Genomic DNA, 14,431 nt, shown 5'->3' with positions numbered 1-14,431 from the left:
TTAAGTACAATACAAAGTAGCAGTAGTGCAGAAAAAATATACAAAAGACAAGAAAAAGTGGAAACAAAGGAGAGCTGCTTAAACAGGCCGCCACTCACGGCGGCGCCAGACTTAGAATACATGCAACCAAAACCATGTGGAAGCATTTAAACATATAAAAGCGTCGAAAGTTGTGTTACTAACAAGTACCTGGACTATCAGATACATTTTTGTGTTTGTAGTCCCGAACTGCATACTACAAAAATCTAACCGCAGTCTAAACTAACACGAGCTACTTTAGCTAATGTTAGCTAGCATGTCAAACAGGGCTAGTCAGAGTATTTCAACGGCTCCGGGGATAGTAAATCAGCACATAGGATACAGATACTGATACAACTATAAAATAGCAAAGCGACCAGTAAAAAAAAAAACTTACTTTAAGATGCTTCTTCAGGTTGGAATTGGACTCTTTGGAAGCGGAAAGGAGGTTAGTTTCTGGCAAGCAGAGGTTGCACTGCACAGTTATATTTCGTTCTCCCTTCTCTTTCTTTAATGTGAAATGCTGTTTTAATTTCCCAAGATAGAAACGCATTCCTGCCCTGGCTCTGTTGTGCTGGCTCTGGCTCCAGCTCTACATCTAGCTGATCCTCTTACGACTCCATTGTATGCAACTGATCACACAATTCAGATAGCTCATTTTCATTCGTTTTCATGTTGGGGTTGGGGCTTCTGGGAAAGGCATCAAGTTGCCTCAATTTATTTAGAGAGTGAATAAAATCATGAAACAGAGAAGAATCGTCATGTAATCCATTGATTTCAACAATGTAACTGTATTCTGAATACCATCTATTTAAATTGTAACTGTAACAGAATACAGTTACTCATAATTTGTATTCTAAATACGTAACGCCGGTACATGTATTCCGTTACTCCCCAACACTAGTCCTAGGAACGTGGTCCTGAAACTGCAGCGTCTGCTATTGCAGGAACATACTACTCCATTTTTCAGTGAAAACCATGTATTCATTTTTAACACAGGCTTTCCAAGAGCACGTTCTTTTAAAACAAGCCAACTGGAAGTCAGCAGGGTCATTTCAGTTTAAACATTACCCCCTGGGAGGGTGAATTGGGGCGCCTGCTGTTTCTATATGTGAACACTGTACAGCTAAACTGCGGACATTATTATTACCTTTCTGGCTCCTGCTGTTCCTTTAGTCCAGCAGGCCTGTAAAGCTGAGTAAAAAAGACATTCCACCCACAGCTTCAAACAACTCCACTGAGGATTATGTCACCATGGCTCAAGTGGGAGAATAGCTGGAACAGAAAAGAAACTTGTAGAGAAGTTTGCTTGAACAACAGGAAAAGGCTTCACATTTTCTGGAGGGCCGGTCCAGATGACATCATATTGCTGTGGATGGCATCAAAGAGTCTGGAGGGACATGGTAAATGAATTTGAGGAAAAAATGAAGAGCGTTTCAATGGAAAACTTAAACTGGATCATCCAGAAATATATTTAGATTGTAGATGTATGCGGCTGGAAGACAAACCTGTGGCTGTAAATAAAGCTGAGAACTTTATCAATCAAATACATTTCAACATTATTATTTTCAGTGGCAAAAAAATCCAACTGTACAAATGAATCCAAAATGGTGTTTGAGTCTGTTGAGACGCAGACTCTATATCGTGGCTGTGAACTATTGTTGATGAGAGATAGAGAGAACACATCAGGCTACCAGACACATCAATAAATTCACTGGTATTATATAGTGTTATTTTTCAATCTTTTATATGGATATGTGGTTTGGGCGAGTACAATCCATCAAATAATGAACTTCCAGAAATGTTTTGTTTAGATTGCAACCCAATCAGAATAGCAAATGAAACATTACATGATGAATATTAATATGGAGAGAGTGGCATTAAAGGTCTCCTATTATGCTATTTTTTAACAATATATTGTAGGGCCATATCTATACAAAACATGTCTGTGAAGTGTTTTGATCAAAGTACCAAACAGATCCCCTATTGTAGCATGCCTCATCCCCCTCTATTTCAGCCCTGTTCCTGAAGTGCTGATTCTGTGACTGTAGCTTTAAATGAACTAGCTGCTGCTGGCCACGCCCCTTTGGAGCTGCTGCTGGCCACGCCCCTTTGGAGCGTAATGATCTCTCCTCTGATTAAACGCCACATTATGTTCCAAACCACATCCAGCATTATCTCTGAAACAATATGGAGCTCAAACGTTTCGTTCTCGGTTTACCACAAGGAAAGGACCTTTATATTACACATAGTCTCTCCAGTACAGTGTTAGCGCTGAGTGTTAGCGATGCTTGCTAATGTAAACACAGACCATATTACTTCCAGAACCTGTGGCGCATTGTTTCTGATACAGCACATTGCTTGTTGAATACACACACACAGAGGTGCTGTGGAGGGGATTCATCTCTCCGACTGTATATGGGGGATGATAGGTTGGGACGTGTCACGTGGGCGGGACGTTGCCAGGAGTTCAATGTAAAGCCAGCCCACATTTCTGATATGACATCAAATCGACAGCAAATCTGGATCAGCTCGTTTGTACCCCCTGTTTTTAGAAATGTGGGTAAGGAGGAAAAAAGAGAGGGTTGTATTTTATGACCCTTTGTGAGTCTCCTTACACACCGGGGACACATATTTATGTATAAAAGACATCAAAAAGTGCATTTTGCATAATCGCAAATACTGTTGCAGCAGGGCCAGGTTTATGACTAATAATAATGTATCACTATCATAGTCTTTGTTGCTTTGTCCACTGAAACTATTATAATCCCTTCCCCGCTTCATGGCCAGGAGCAGTCATTCAGTGATTCAGTAATGGGCTAATTCCTGGTTGCTTGTGTCAGTGATGTCTCCGCTGTGGACAGGGAGAGGCTTCACTGTCAGGATCAATCATTAGCAGGCACATTGTACCTCATCATTAGGCCAGATATAATGAGTGAGGTAGAGTACATACAGCAGTTAATGGGAGACACATAATAATAATTAAAAAATGATATACTTTAAATATTAATAAGTAAACAAAGCCAGCAGTGATAGAGATGATGAGACGCCGCTCATTTAAATGTGAAAGTTATTAGATTATGTCCAAAAGGAGTCAGATATGATCCCAGAGATGTATTCATATTACTTTCGCTTTTTAATGAGACAGAATGAATGCTCATTTCAGTGTGGCTTCAGTAAAACTAAAACATTAGTTTAATGTCATCAGGAACAATCTGATTTACAGAGCCATGAGGAGCCTGCTCTGGGGCAGGGGCCCCCGGCGCTAGGGCTAAGTTATTAAGACTCTCTTCTGAACAGGTATCATTTACTGGCCATGCTGTGTGAGTCTCTGCAGGAGTCTTCAGTGTCTCTATGCTGAGTATTTTCATTTTATACTACGTTATACTTTGACTCTATTACATTTGGGAAGAAAATGGCATATTTTTGTTACTGTATAAATTCAGATTTTAAAACCTATCTAACTAAGTAACTAGCAATATTTAAGAAAAACATTTCAAATATGATTAATTGGTATAGATCTAAACATCCAAAATGATATTTAAGTTTACACACTTGTTATAGAAAAAAAAGGGCAGTTGAAAAAAGGAGGGACACAACATACCACCTCGTCTGTGTTTATTACTCTTCCTGCCTGAAGGGTTCCCTGTTTGCCTCCAATTCTTCTTTAGTTTGTTTTTCATAAAAAACATTCTTCCTTCGCTCTGAATTGTGGCCATCCTCGGATCCTTGGATAACAGCAGTGTGATATAAGTGGTGGATAAATGTAAATTATGTATGTTTCACTAGCAGGGACCCCCCCACAACAATGTGGTGTTTGTAGGTTTATTGAAGGAGTAACAATGATTGATATGGAGGGGGTGATGATGTGATTATGACCAATGGCGTCTGTTGGTCTGGTCTGGGAGGACATGCTGTGGTCGCTGCAGAGGGAGACTCAGAGTGGGGGTTCCGTCTCTGGCATGGTTCCACTCGGGCTGATTATGCCCCCCCAGACGATTCCTGGAATTAGAAGTTTAAAATATAGACAAGTTGAATATGGATCAACACAGTCAGGAGATGGTGGATGAAGGGAGGAATTCCATATTTCAAGTCTGTTCGGGGTCTTGAATCGGCAACCCCACACTTCCCAGTCCAAGCCCCTACTTTCTGAGCTACTGCCGGACATCTACTGCTGTTGCAATAGTTAGAAGGCCACTTCTGCTAACTCTCAATACTGACCATGTTCTTTCTTTGACACCACATTATTCTAGCCTAAATGTAACCAAACATGAAGGCAGGAATGTGTGACCGGTTAGAATTGTTTTTTTTTTTAATGAAGGTACATTCTCAACAGAGGTTACAGTTGTGGCACTATGTCAGGGATGTTGATGCTCCAGCAATACTGACCTAAGCATGACAGCAGCTGTTGGCGTCTACTGGACATTTTTCCAATAAGTGATGACTGTACATTTATGTTGTATGGAGCCAGTATTACAGTAGTGTAGATAAGAGCTTAACACATGTACCTTTAACCATGGCTGTGTAAGTTGGGGAGAGTGAAGGGCACCGACCAGGGATGTGCTCCTGATAGCGGGGTCGGATCCAACAATGCCACAATGTGTCAGTCTGGATTTTATTTGTAATGTATACTGAGTTTTTGTAGCTGCAGAATCTTGAAAGATTAGAGAAAGAGCTTTCTTCTGTGATAAAAACTCCTGAAGTCTAATTCCTTGAGCTTTTCCTCAGAATTATTGTTCCTCTTCCCTTTTCTTTGGGCTCTCTTGAGATTTGCTCTTAGCCGCTCCTCTCCCATGGGGAGCTCTCTCTTCTTCTTCTGTGGTTAATGAACTCACAGTGACTCTACATGTATTCACATCTGTCTGCTCCACCATGTTCGCTGTGAACCGGCTGACTGTAGCTACACGAGGAGTTTCATCTTTAACGTCACATCTGAGCGTGTTACTGTGCAGTCTGGATGCTTTCCTCTTTTCCTTAGCAGGAAACTCTTCTTGTTACACTTTCCTCACCTCTATCCCTGACATGAACAATTGGGATTTCAGCTGAAAAGACATTCAACCAACATAGAAGAACAGCGAGAGAACACAACCGCAGGACTCAGGGTTCTCTCATGTTTGTGGATGAGATTGATGTTTGAAAAAAGTTGTGCAATATGCAATTTTAAATATCCATAGGCCTTTCAGTATGTACAAGACAACATATGATATTTATTTTGATGGCATGGAGGAAAAAAACAGAGTCTGTTAGTTTCAGCTGCCTGTACAGCATGCCTACTGTTACTGCATGCATTAAGTATGTGATTATGACATACTGCTCCGTTTTGATGAACTTACCTGCGCAGAGGTATGGATCACTGCCGATTGACACACGGTCTACCTGCAACAGAATCAGAATCAGAATTTCTTTATTCGTCCCACAGAGGGGAAATTAACATTGTTACAGCAAAAGAGCCAAAAATAACACACTATTAGTTTAGAGGCGTGCATAAAATAGAAACACATAAAAATAGAAAGTTCACAAATTACAATTTACAGAAATATGCATCAAGGTGGACATCAGTTACAGTATTTAGTGTAGCATGTATAGTAAAGCAGCGTGGTGGCTGCCAGGTAATAAAGAGATAATATTACTATAGTACCTACATCAGTACAAAGAAATGCATTTGGATATAATAATACATATCATTTATATAGCGCTTTTCAAGACACACAAAGATGCAGTATCCAGTCTAAACGTTTGAAATTGCGTTTGTTCAATATTAAGTGTTGTTCTATCTTTCCTTCTTTCCTTCCTTCCATCCCGTCTCTCATCTCTTTCATCCTCCTTTATCTTCTTCTTCTTCCTTAGCCATGAGTGCAGAGGCCTCCACCAATCCTCTGCTCCAGCAGCAGCCTCCCCCCCAGCCAGTGGCGCCGCTCCTCCCTGGTTCGTCTGCACCACCCGGGGAACATGTTCCCGGTGTCGGTCCAATCCAAGGGGCCCCCGCTGCTGCTGCCCCAGAGGAGGCCCAGGCAGGAAGTGGTCGGACCATCCCGACAGCGTGCGTGCGGCCCACTCATCCCCTCCGAAGCTTCACCAACCCACTGCTGCCACCCCCCATGGGGACCATTGACCCCAAAGTGTACACCTCCATGCTGCCGCAGTCTAGTGAGTACATCTGGCCCACCAATCAAAACACACAGGTTCCTCAAAGCCAGGCCTCTTTGAACCTTAAGTTACACAACTGGCAGCGTCTGTCGATTCACAAGATTTTATTTTACAATTAGAGACAAACAACAAATGACAAAATATACATGGGGTGTATAAGTGCGTGTGTGTGTGTGTGTGCACATGTTTGAGAAATTTTGAATAAAAATGATATGAGTAACAATATAATAGTCATATATTCTCAGAGAAAAAAACATTGCTTAATATTGACAGATGATTATTTGATAATAATAATAATAATAATAATAATAATAATAATAATAATAATAATAATAATAATAATAATAATAATAATACTGATAATGGCCTTGAGTATTTGAGTGTATGTACTATTACTGTCACTTTCCAACACTGTCAGGATATACCATATGGACCAGAATATAAGGCAGGTTTTTATATTTGAGGTCTAGACTTGTCGTTTGCGGTGATCTGTCACAACTACAGATTGCGCCAAACAGGTGTTCCCCTAAGCGAGACATCGTCTTGAAGTTACAGTACACAGCAACAGGTGCCTTGAGAGATAGAGATGGAGAGAGACAGCAACCAACTCGAGGAAAGACCCTTAAAAGTACGGCAAGTTAAAGAGAGGCGAAGTTACCTTGCCAATTTTAAGAAAAGGTGATCAACGAAGCATCAAACAACTGTTGAAAGAAATATGGTGAGTGTAACATTAGACAATGCCGAAACCAGAAAGACCGCCTTAAACATGTAAACATCCAAAGAAAAGCATTCCACACCCCACAAAGGGGCCGCTCCAGGAGGTTGACAGGATTGAATATAGATGCAACCTGGTAAGACAAGTCATGGTATAAAGAGACATATTGTGACATAAACATATGTAGGGTTTCATACCGTGCTGAGACATGAAATGAAAAAACATAAGTAGAAATGACAACGTGTGATGGTGATTAATCATGCTGTTGTTTTTTCCTTTGCACTCATGTAATGTTTCGAGTCATAATTAACAAACATCTGCTGAGACAAAAGGATCTTACAGAAATGTGTCATTATCATATTACAGCACGAACGCAGCTGAGTACAGTTTGTCATATTCTTGGTCTGATTGCAATTTCTCATGTGGCAGAGGAAGCTTGAGGCCGATGCGTGGGTAGAGATGTGGAGAGTGTCCTTTCTGTCCAAACCCCTTAAATAACAGAGGAGAGGGAAGAATGGAAGCATAAGATTTGGGACAGTAAAACGTAATTTGTTTATTTTTTTCTATAATAACCTTATTTTAATCTTTGTATGTAGGGAAACTTTTTTTTTTTTTTTAAGAAGCAACTGTGATTGCATTCTGTCACTGCCTCTCAAAATAAATTGAGCAGCACATTACTATTTCACTGTAACTGTTAGCGCTGATCATAAGAATGGAATTGTTTTAGCAATGAGGCTTATTCACAAAGGGGCTCATTTTGTGCCAAATGTATGCATATTATCTCATTTTAGTTTTGTAAATAGCACAGGAGCAGTGAGGCAGTGTTTGCTGGCAGAGCAGTGAGTGTGTTTCACCTTTAAAATGCTTTGAGAATTATACACTTTTCTTTTTGTCTTCTTTGTGCGAGGTAGAAACCACAGCCATGCCCTCCTTTTGTTCATTCCCCTTTTTTATTTGATAATTTATTATTTCCTATTGATGTATGTCTTTACTATCCATGTCCACTTTGGTATTTTTTATTTCCTGCTCATTCCATAAAGTGTTAACAGCGTGTCCTCAATCCACTGCTGAGGGAAAAACAAGTAACTATATGGTGTTCACTCCTATTGAACACAAAACTGTATTTTTTGTTCGAATTTAGCGCCTGGTAGCTGTTCCTGAATCTGCAATGTGTTAGCTGTTCGTCAGATTCCACAGACTCTTTGTTTAAGCTCAGAGGCTGCACTTTGTTCAATGTTTTATTCAGGGAAGCTAAATGTGTTAGCCTCGGGCGTGTGTGTGTGTGTGTGTGTGTGTGGGTGGGGGGGGGATGGGGTGCGCTTGCGTGCGTGCGTGCGTGCATGTGTGTGTGTGCATTCCTGAGGCAGTGTAATGCACTGTAACTGGCCTTGACATTAGCTGGGGGTTGGATGTGATCTGCACTGCCCCCCCTCTGCTGTCTCTCTCCCTCTGTTACCTGTCTCTCTGTCTCTCCCTCTTCCCTTCTGTTAAACCGCCACAGTGTTTGACAAACCCTCAGACTCTCCTCAGAAGTCTTTTGAATATTTTTAGCTCTGCTTCAGGCTCCACGATGGCTGTCTCCGCAACTTCCTCCTGAAACATAGTGACAAACATCAGGAGGATTGATATGAGATTAAGCTCAGTCATGGTGCCCAGAGGATGAACTTGTGTATGTCCTTACCGTTCTCTATCTATTTTCATCTATTATCTAACATCTAACATCGTCTGTTGGAGAAGCAATTAACCAATCAGAGCTTGAGGATACTGTTAGCTAATTACTGAGATAAGACACCAAATGATAGTGCTGTTCAATCAGAGTCAAAACTAGTTTTTAAAAAATATTTATTTCATCCTCTTTAAATGAATGGTGTTCTAATACATTTTGTCGTCCCAGGTGGTTGTACTGTTTATATTTCCATAAATCCCAACATAAAGTATATCATTATGGTGTTGTTCCACCGTGAGGCTACAAAATAAAACTTTATGAGGGATAGCTCAATTCTTCCAAACATATTCCTTTATTCCCTCTGTTAGAGCCAGTCTTTCGTTTTTGTAAGAAAAGCCAAATAATGTGACCTCTCGTGACCTCTGTACTCTGAAGTATGAAAGATAACATTTCCAACAGCTATACTGACACAGAGAGGAGCTACCTGTGTGGAAGACCCCGCTGAGACTCAGTTTTAACCGTTGAGTTTTCATAAGCCTACACAAAGAGAGAGAGAGAGAGATGATCTAAGTCGTTTATTATTTGATTTGATTTTTGCCTATTTTGTTTTGATTAGTTTGATTATTGTACAGGCCTGTTTCCTGTTGAATGTGTGATTGTTTAAGTTAAATCGAGTTGCACAATATCAACACAACAACTTGACAACAAGTCATCTCGACTGTTAGTAAGATAAATAAAGATAAGGCATAAGAACTGTCTGAATAAGGCGTCTAGTGGCTTGATAGAAACAAAGGAAGGAAGCCAGGACACCCGCTTTATCTTCTCTACTCTACTTTGTGTGTGTGTTTTACCGTTATATTCCTCTGCTGTCTGTTCTCTCTCTCCTCTGTGGCTCATCCCGTCCTCTCTCTCTGATCGCCTGCAGCAGCGTGAGCAGGAAACACACACCCTCCTATAGTTCAGATCATCTGTGGACAGTATGTGTGTGTGAGGGAGTATATGTTGTGAGCTCCTTCTTTCTGTAGGTATATAACCTCTGTGTGTGTGTGTGTGTGTGTGTGTGTGTGTGTGTGTGTGTGTGTGTGTGTGTGTGTGTGTGTGTGTGTGTGTGTGTGTCCATTATGGTTCTGTTTACACGCCCAGGTGGCCTCAGATTAACATTGATTTTCAGCTCCTAGAAACCTTTTGCTCAGAAATAGCGAGCCTGCGGCAACGCTCGGCTTGACTTCCAGAGAACCCCCCACTCACCCTGTGCCCCCCCTCTCTCTCTCAAGGAGGATAAAAAGCAAGTTGTGAGCGATGGCGTTTGATGTTCAGTGCTGCTCTTGTTTGTGTGTTTACCCACGAAACAGTGAGGTGTGTTTAATTGGATTGTTGTGGTGAGATGGGGGGGATGATGCTCCAGTTTGTAAGATGAGACAGGTTTACCTGCTCCACAAGTCTTGCCATTACCTTTGTTGTTTTTTGAAGATACTTGATAAAGGAATTGGTTTTAATTTGTCTTTTTAGAAAATCCAACTAAGTATTAAACACCACATGCATATATGGCTCTGCTGATGCATCTCACTCACTCAGTGGATATTGGGGAGAATTTAGAATCAGGTTTATTGTGAAGTAGGTTTACACATCTCAAGATTCAAAGGTTTTAATGTCGTATGCACATCAGCTACAGTGTAGAAATGACAACAAAAATGTTAAGTTACGGTCTCCTCCAACAATGCGGCATAGGAATATAAGACATAAAACAATAAAACAAACTCAAAAATAAAATAAAAAAGATTACAAATATAATAAAAATAAATAAAAAATAGTGCAAGCAGAAGTCTATATACAAGTTAATAGAATATGATGTATACAGAATGTAAAGATAAATATTGTACAGTAAGATGAAATTAGGATTTCTCTGTATTTGGTGCAAACATAAACACAGTTAAAGGAGATAAAGTGTAAGAAAAGGAGCATAAAATATAACAATGATAACAAAATTAAACTATTATAACATTAAAATATAGCAATATTTACATCGATGTAAAAGAAATAAACTGGTAAAATATAATAAATTAAAGTAAAATTAAGAAGTCATCATCATATGAATGTAGAATACACACATATTCATATCCATGTAAGCTATTGACTGACAGCCAATGAGCAGCAGGACGAAGGGGAACTAGTTAGAAACTGTTCCTGCACAATAGTGTTAACCCTTATTTTAGAAGAGACATGGTGGACATCCCTTAGCCAGACACTTAAGATTATAATACAGAGAATACAACTATATCAGAATCAGAATTCCTTTATCCGTCCTACAGAGGGGAACTGTACATTGTTACAGCAAAGTGTAGATAGAGATGAAAAATGAACATATCACACTATTAGATAAAATGGCATGCAGGTAGTATTTAATATAAAAAATGAAAAAAACATTCAGAGAAAATAAGCAAGTGAGCAGTATTTATAAAGTAAAATAAAATGAGTGTGACATTGTATAATGTGTGGTAGCAGGTAGACTGCAGTGAAATAATAACATATACATTCTTGTTGGAATGGGGTAAGTAGCCAGTAGTCATAATAATATGTGTTATAATTATCTGAAGAAAAGCGAATGAAAGCAAGGGAATGTAGCTGCTAGGAGACCATTCAGATGAGCAGTACGTTGTGTTCTATTTTCAGCCTGAAGAGTGTTTTACTCTTCACTTCCTTCTCCCAGTGTTTATCCAATTTTAAACCGAGAACTTCTTCTCTTTTTAAATGGAGTCTCAGAAGCCCGTCTGCAGAGTAAAGTGTGATGGGGGCAGTTACTCAACTAAATTGGCCTGAATGTGCGGCTTAATGCTGGAAGTTATAATGGGATGGTCTGACTCAGAGGGTGACGGACGTGGAGCCGCTGGTGTCGGAGCGGAGTCACTGATGGATGTGTTTATCTGGACTCACACAATGAGAAGCTCTAAGATCCTTGGAAAATATGATATCCTATGTTTGACAACCACATCAGACATGTTTAATAGTCACTCCAAAATATATTACTCTACTATTTTATTGGATATAGGCTGCAATGCTCCTCAGCTGTGACCCTGCAGGAAGGCTCAGCAGACCGGGCTGTGAATGGGAACTCATGTTGATACACCATCACATCACAAAGCTCAATGCTGCCTTTTTCACATTTTATGAAAGGAGATTTCTACCATGGAAAGAAAGAAGAAGGTGAGGAAAGATACTGTGACAAATATGAAAACTACATGATGAGATGCTGAGACTGTGAGGTAGGGAGTCCAACCATACTCTGCTCATAAAATATTTCAAATAAGTCAGACATTTGTCAGGGGAGTCTAAACTATAAGACATTTAATTCACATACTTTCTAAGATAAATATGCTATACTACAGCGTAATAGTAAACCAGTCAGCACACACAAAGACAGACAGCTAGACATACACACAAACACAGCCAGACAGGTGGTGGAGGTGGTGGTGGTGGGGGGCAGGGGTAGACTGAACTCGCTATCCTGTGTGAAGCTGAGATGTTGTGTCTCCCCCCCAGAGACACGATGTCTCCTCAAAAAGAAACTTTTCATCTTAAACTGCATTTACTTCAAACTGTCCTCAGGATCAATACCCCCCCCCCCCCCCTGTCCTCACCCCCTCTCTCTGTAAATCTTCCACCCTAGAAACACACACCGTTGATGTGACCCCCGGCAAGCATTCACACCTCCGCTCCTGCTTGTCTGGTAAATATATCCACTGACAGACCCTCAGAGGGAGAGCCAGGCAGAGTGAAACTCTTTCATGGCTCTTCTAGCTGTGGATGTGTAACCTTTGCTTTGATTTGGCACTGCTGCGGATCATTGTGTTCAGCTGGATGCACCGTGACAGCTGCACACATCTGGATATCAGAGAGGGAGCTGCAGGAAGTATTGCAGGCGCTCAGGGTCACACGAGGTCACTGCCAGAGTGAAGCCAGGGATGGTAGTGTTGACACATCGTGAGCTCCTGAAGCTCCGCAATGTTTGTTACATCTCTTTTTCTTAAATGTGTTGTTATCCTTGTTAGTAAATTGTATCATTTGGAATGTAATTCCTTATAGTCTAGACTCCCCTGTGAAATGTGTGACTTATTTGGAATATTTCTCATCATGTAGTTTTCATATTTGTCATTGTAAATTATTTTCACCTTCTCTTTACTTTTTATGTAAGAAATGTGCTTTCATATAAATGTGAAAAGAGCAGCATTGAGTTACACCTCCAAATCACAGTCAGGTCAGGTGGGAGTGAAACACAGGGGGGTTACAGACTCCAGTGTGAGGTCATGTTGCTCCACAGGACAAAATGATTATAGATAATCTTCCTATGTACTGGTGGGGCGACAATGCAAAGATCTAAAGGTAAGCGTCCGTTGGCAATGAAAAAGCAGAGAGGTTGCTGGACGTCACTGGATGAGGTCACATGATCATTTGCAACATGGGTTTAATCAACAAAACTTTAATGCGCCGACCACCTGCAGATAAAACACGTGTCTGTAAATGAGTAAACCTTCGTACCACTTTACAATAAGACTACCCTTATAAGGGGTTTACGAATAGTTTGTAATTAATTTATTATTTAGGTTGTGAACACTTTATAAATCATTAATAAGCTTTTAAAGACAAAAGATAAACAACAAATCAAGATGGATGGGGGAGAATCAACTCAGTGAACAACAGATACCCAGGATGTTGGCTGATGAAGAAGACAAAGTAAGCTAGGTAGCCGATATAAGGCTTTGTCATCTTGCCAAATAGTGAGCCTATGTTGATGTATGTAAACTATGTTAGAACTGGTTTATAAATGTCCCTAATGATTAATAAAGTGTTTACAACCTAATTAATACCCTAATTATAAAACGCTTTATGAATCCTTTATAAGGGTAGTCTTATTGTAAAGTGGTACAATAAGTGGTGGCTTTTTTATAATGGTTCTAATATCAACATTAATTTCTCATTAACATCTGCTGCTGCTAACTTCTGTCTTGTGTCAGCTGCATTGTGTCTTTTTGTGAATCAGAACCTTGAGGATGAACCTTGAAGCTACTGCTGTACGCCACCCTCTGTGTGTAGATGCTCTTAGCTGCAGACATGGATCTTCCCTCATCTCCACAACAATGTTTTCTCTGTGTGTCATAAAGCTGCAAAAGCATTTGGTTTTCCAAGAAATAATAATAATAATCTTTATTTGTATAGCACCTTTCATACTTCACAGTGGACATCTCACAGATTATTGATATCACATATAATACAGTTACCAGTCAAATTAATAAAAACAAACAAAAGTAGCAAAGTATAGACATATAAAAGAAAGCAAAGAGATTTGAAATGAAATCGTCAATCTTTGTTCCCTGTTTCCTACCAACAGTCGACAGTGCAGTGATGAAATGTAACTAAATACATTTAATGTGCTTAAGTTAAATATATTAAGGTACATTACTTTCGCATTATGCTCCTTTATACTTTTAACATATTTAGTTACTAGTTGCAGATTACGGTTATAACACAATATAAATAAGTATATAAAGTAAATGAAATGAAGCCCACTTTTACCATGTGCAAATTGACTTGTTGCACACATAATAAAATAATTGAAATGATTCAAATGGCTATTTTGCTAAACGAGTACTTTTGGTACTTAAGGTATTTTTTAATGCTATTACTTTTTTTTCTTTTACACTTTAAAATGAGATACTTTAGTATTTTTAGATTGCTGTATTAAGTAAATAGTACTTCCTCCATCTCTGCCCGCATGCTTCTCTTCCTCCTGAACTCCACCAAACCCAAACCGAAGAGATGGCGGAGCAGGAGAGACTTTTTGTTGTTACTTTTGTTGACAAAGGTTTTTTTTTTGTCTTGGTGAAACCGTC

General features: G+C 39.8%; 1 protein-coding gene across 1 annotated transcript in view; it reads left to right on the top strand.

The window, feature by feature from the left end:
- dcc (DCC netrin 1 receptor) overlaps nucleotides 1-14,431 on the top strand; it is a 171,482-nt gene that overhangs the window by 142,769 nt on the left and 14,282 nt on the right. Inside the window, exon 27 of the mRNA XM_063890086.1 lies at nucleotides 5,866-6,165. Coding sequence (XP_063746156.1) covers nucleotides 5,866-6,165 — 300 coding nt within the window. The remainder of the gene's footprint in view (nucleotides 1-5,865; nucleotides 6,166-14,431) is intronic.

This window comes from Eleginops maclovinus, chromosome 8 (genome assembly GCF_036324505.1).
Source record: "Eleginops maclovinus isolate JMC-PN-2008 ecotype Puerto Natales chromosome 8, JC_Emac_rtc_rv5, whole genome shotgun sequence".
Lineage (NCBI taxonomy): Eukaryota > Metazoa > Chordata > Actinopteri > Perciformes > Eleginopidae > Eleginops > Eleginops maclovinus.
The sequence above is the reverse complement of the archived record's forward strand: the minus strand, read 5'-3'. Positions and strand labels throughout refer to the sequence as shown.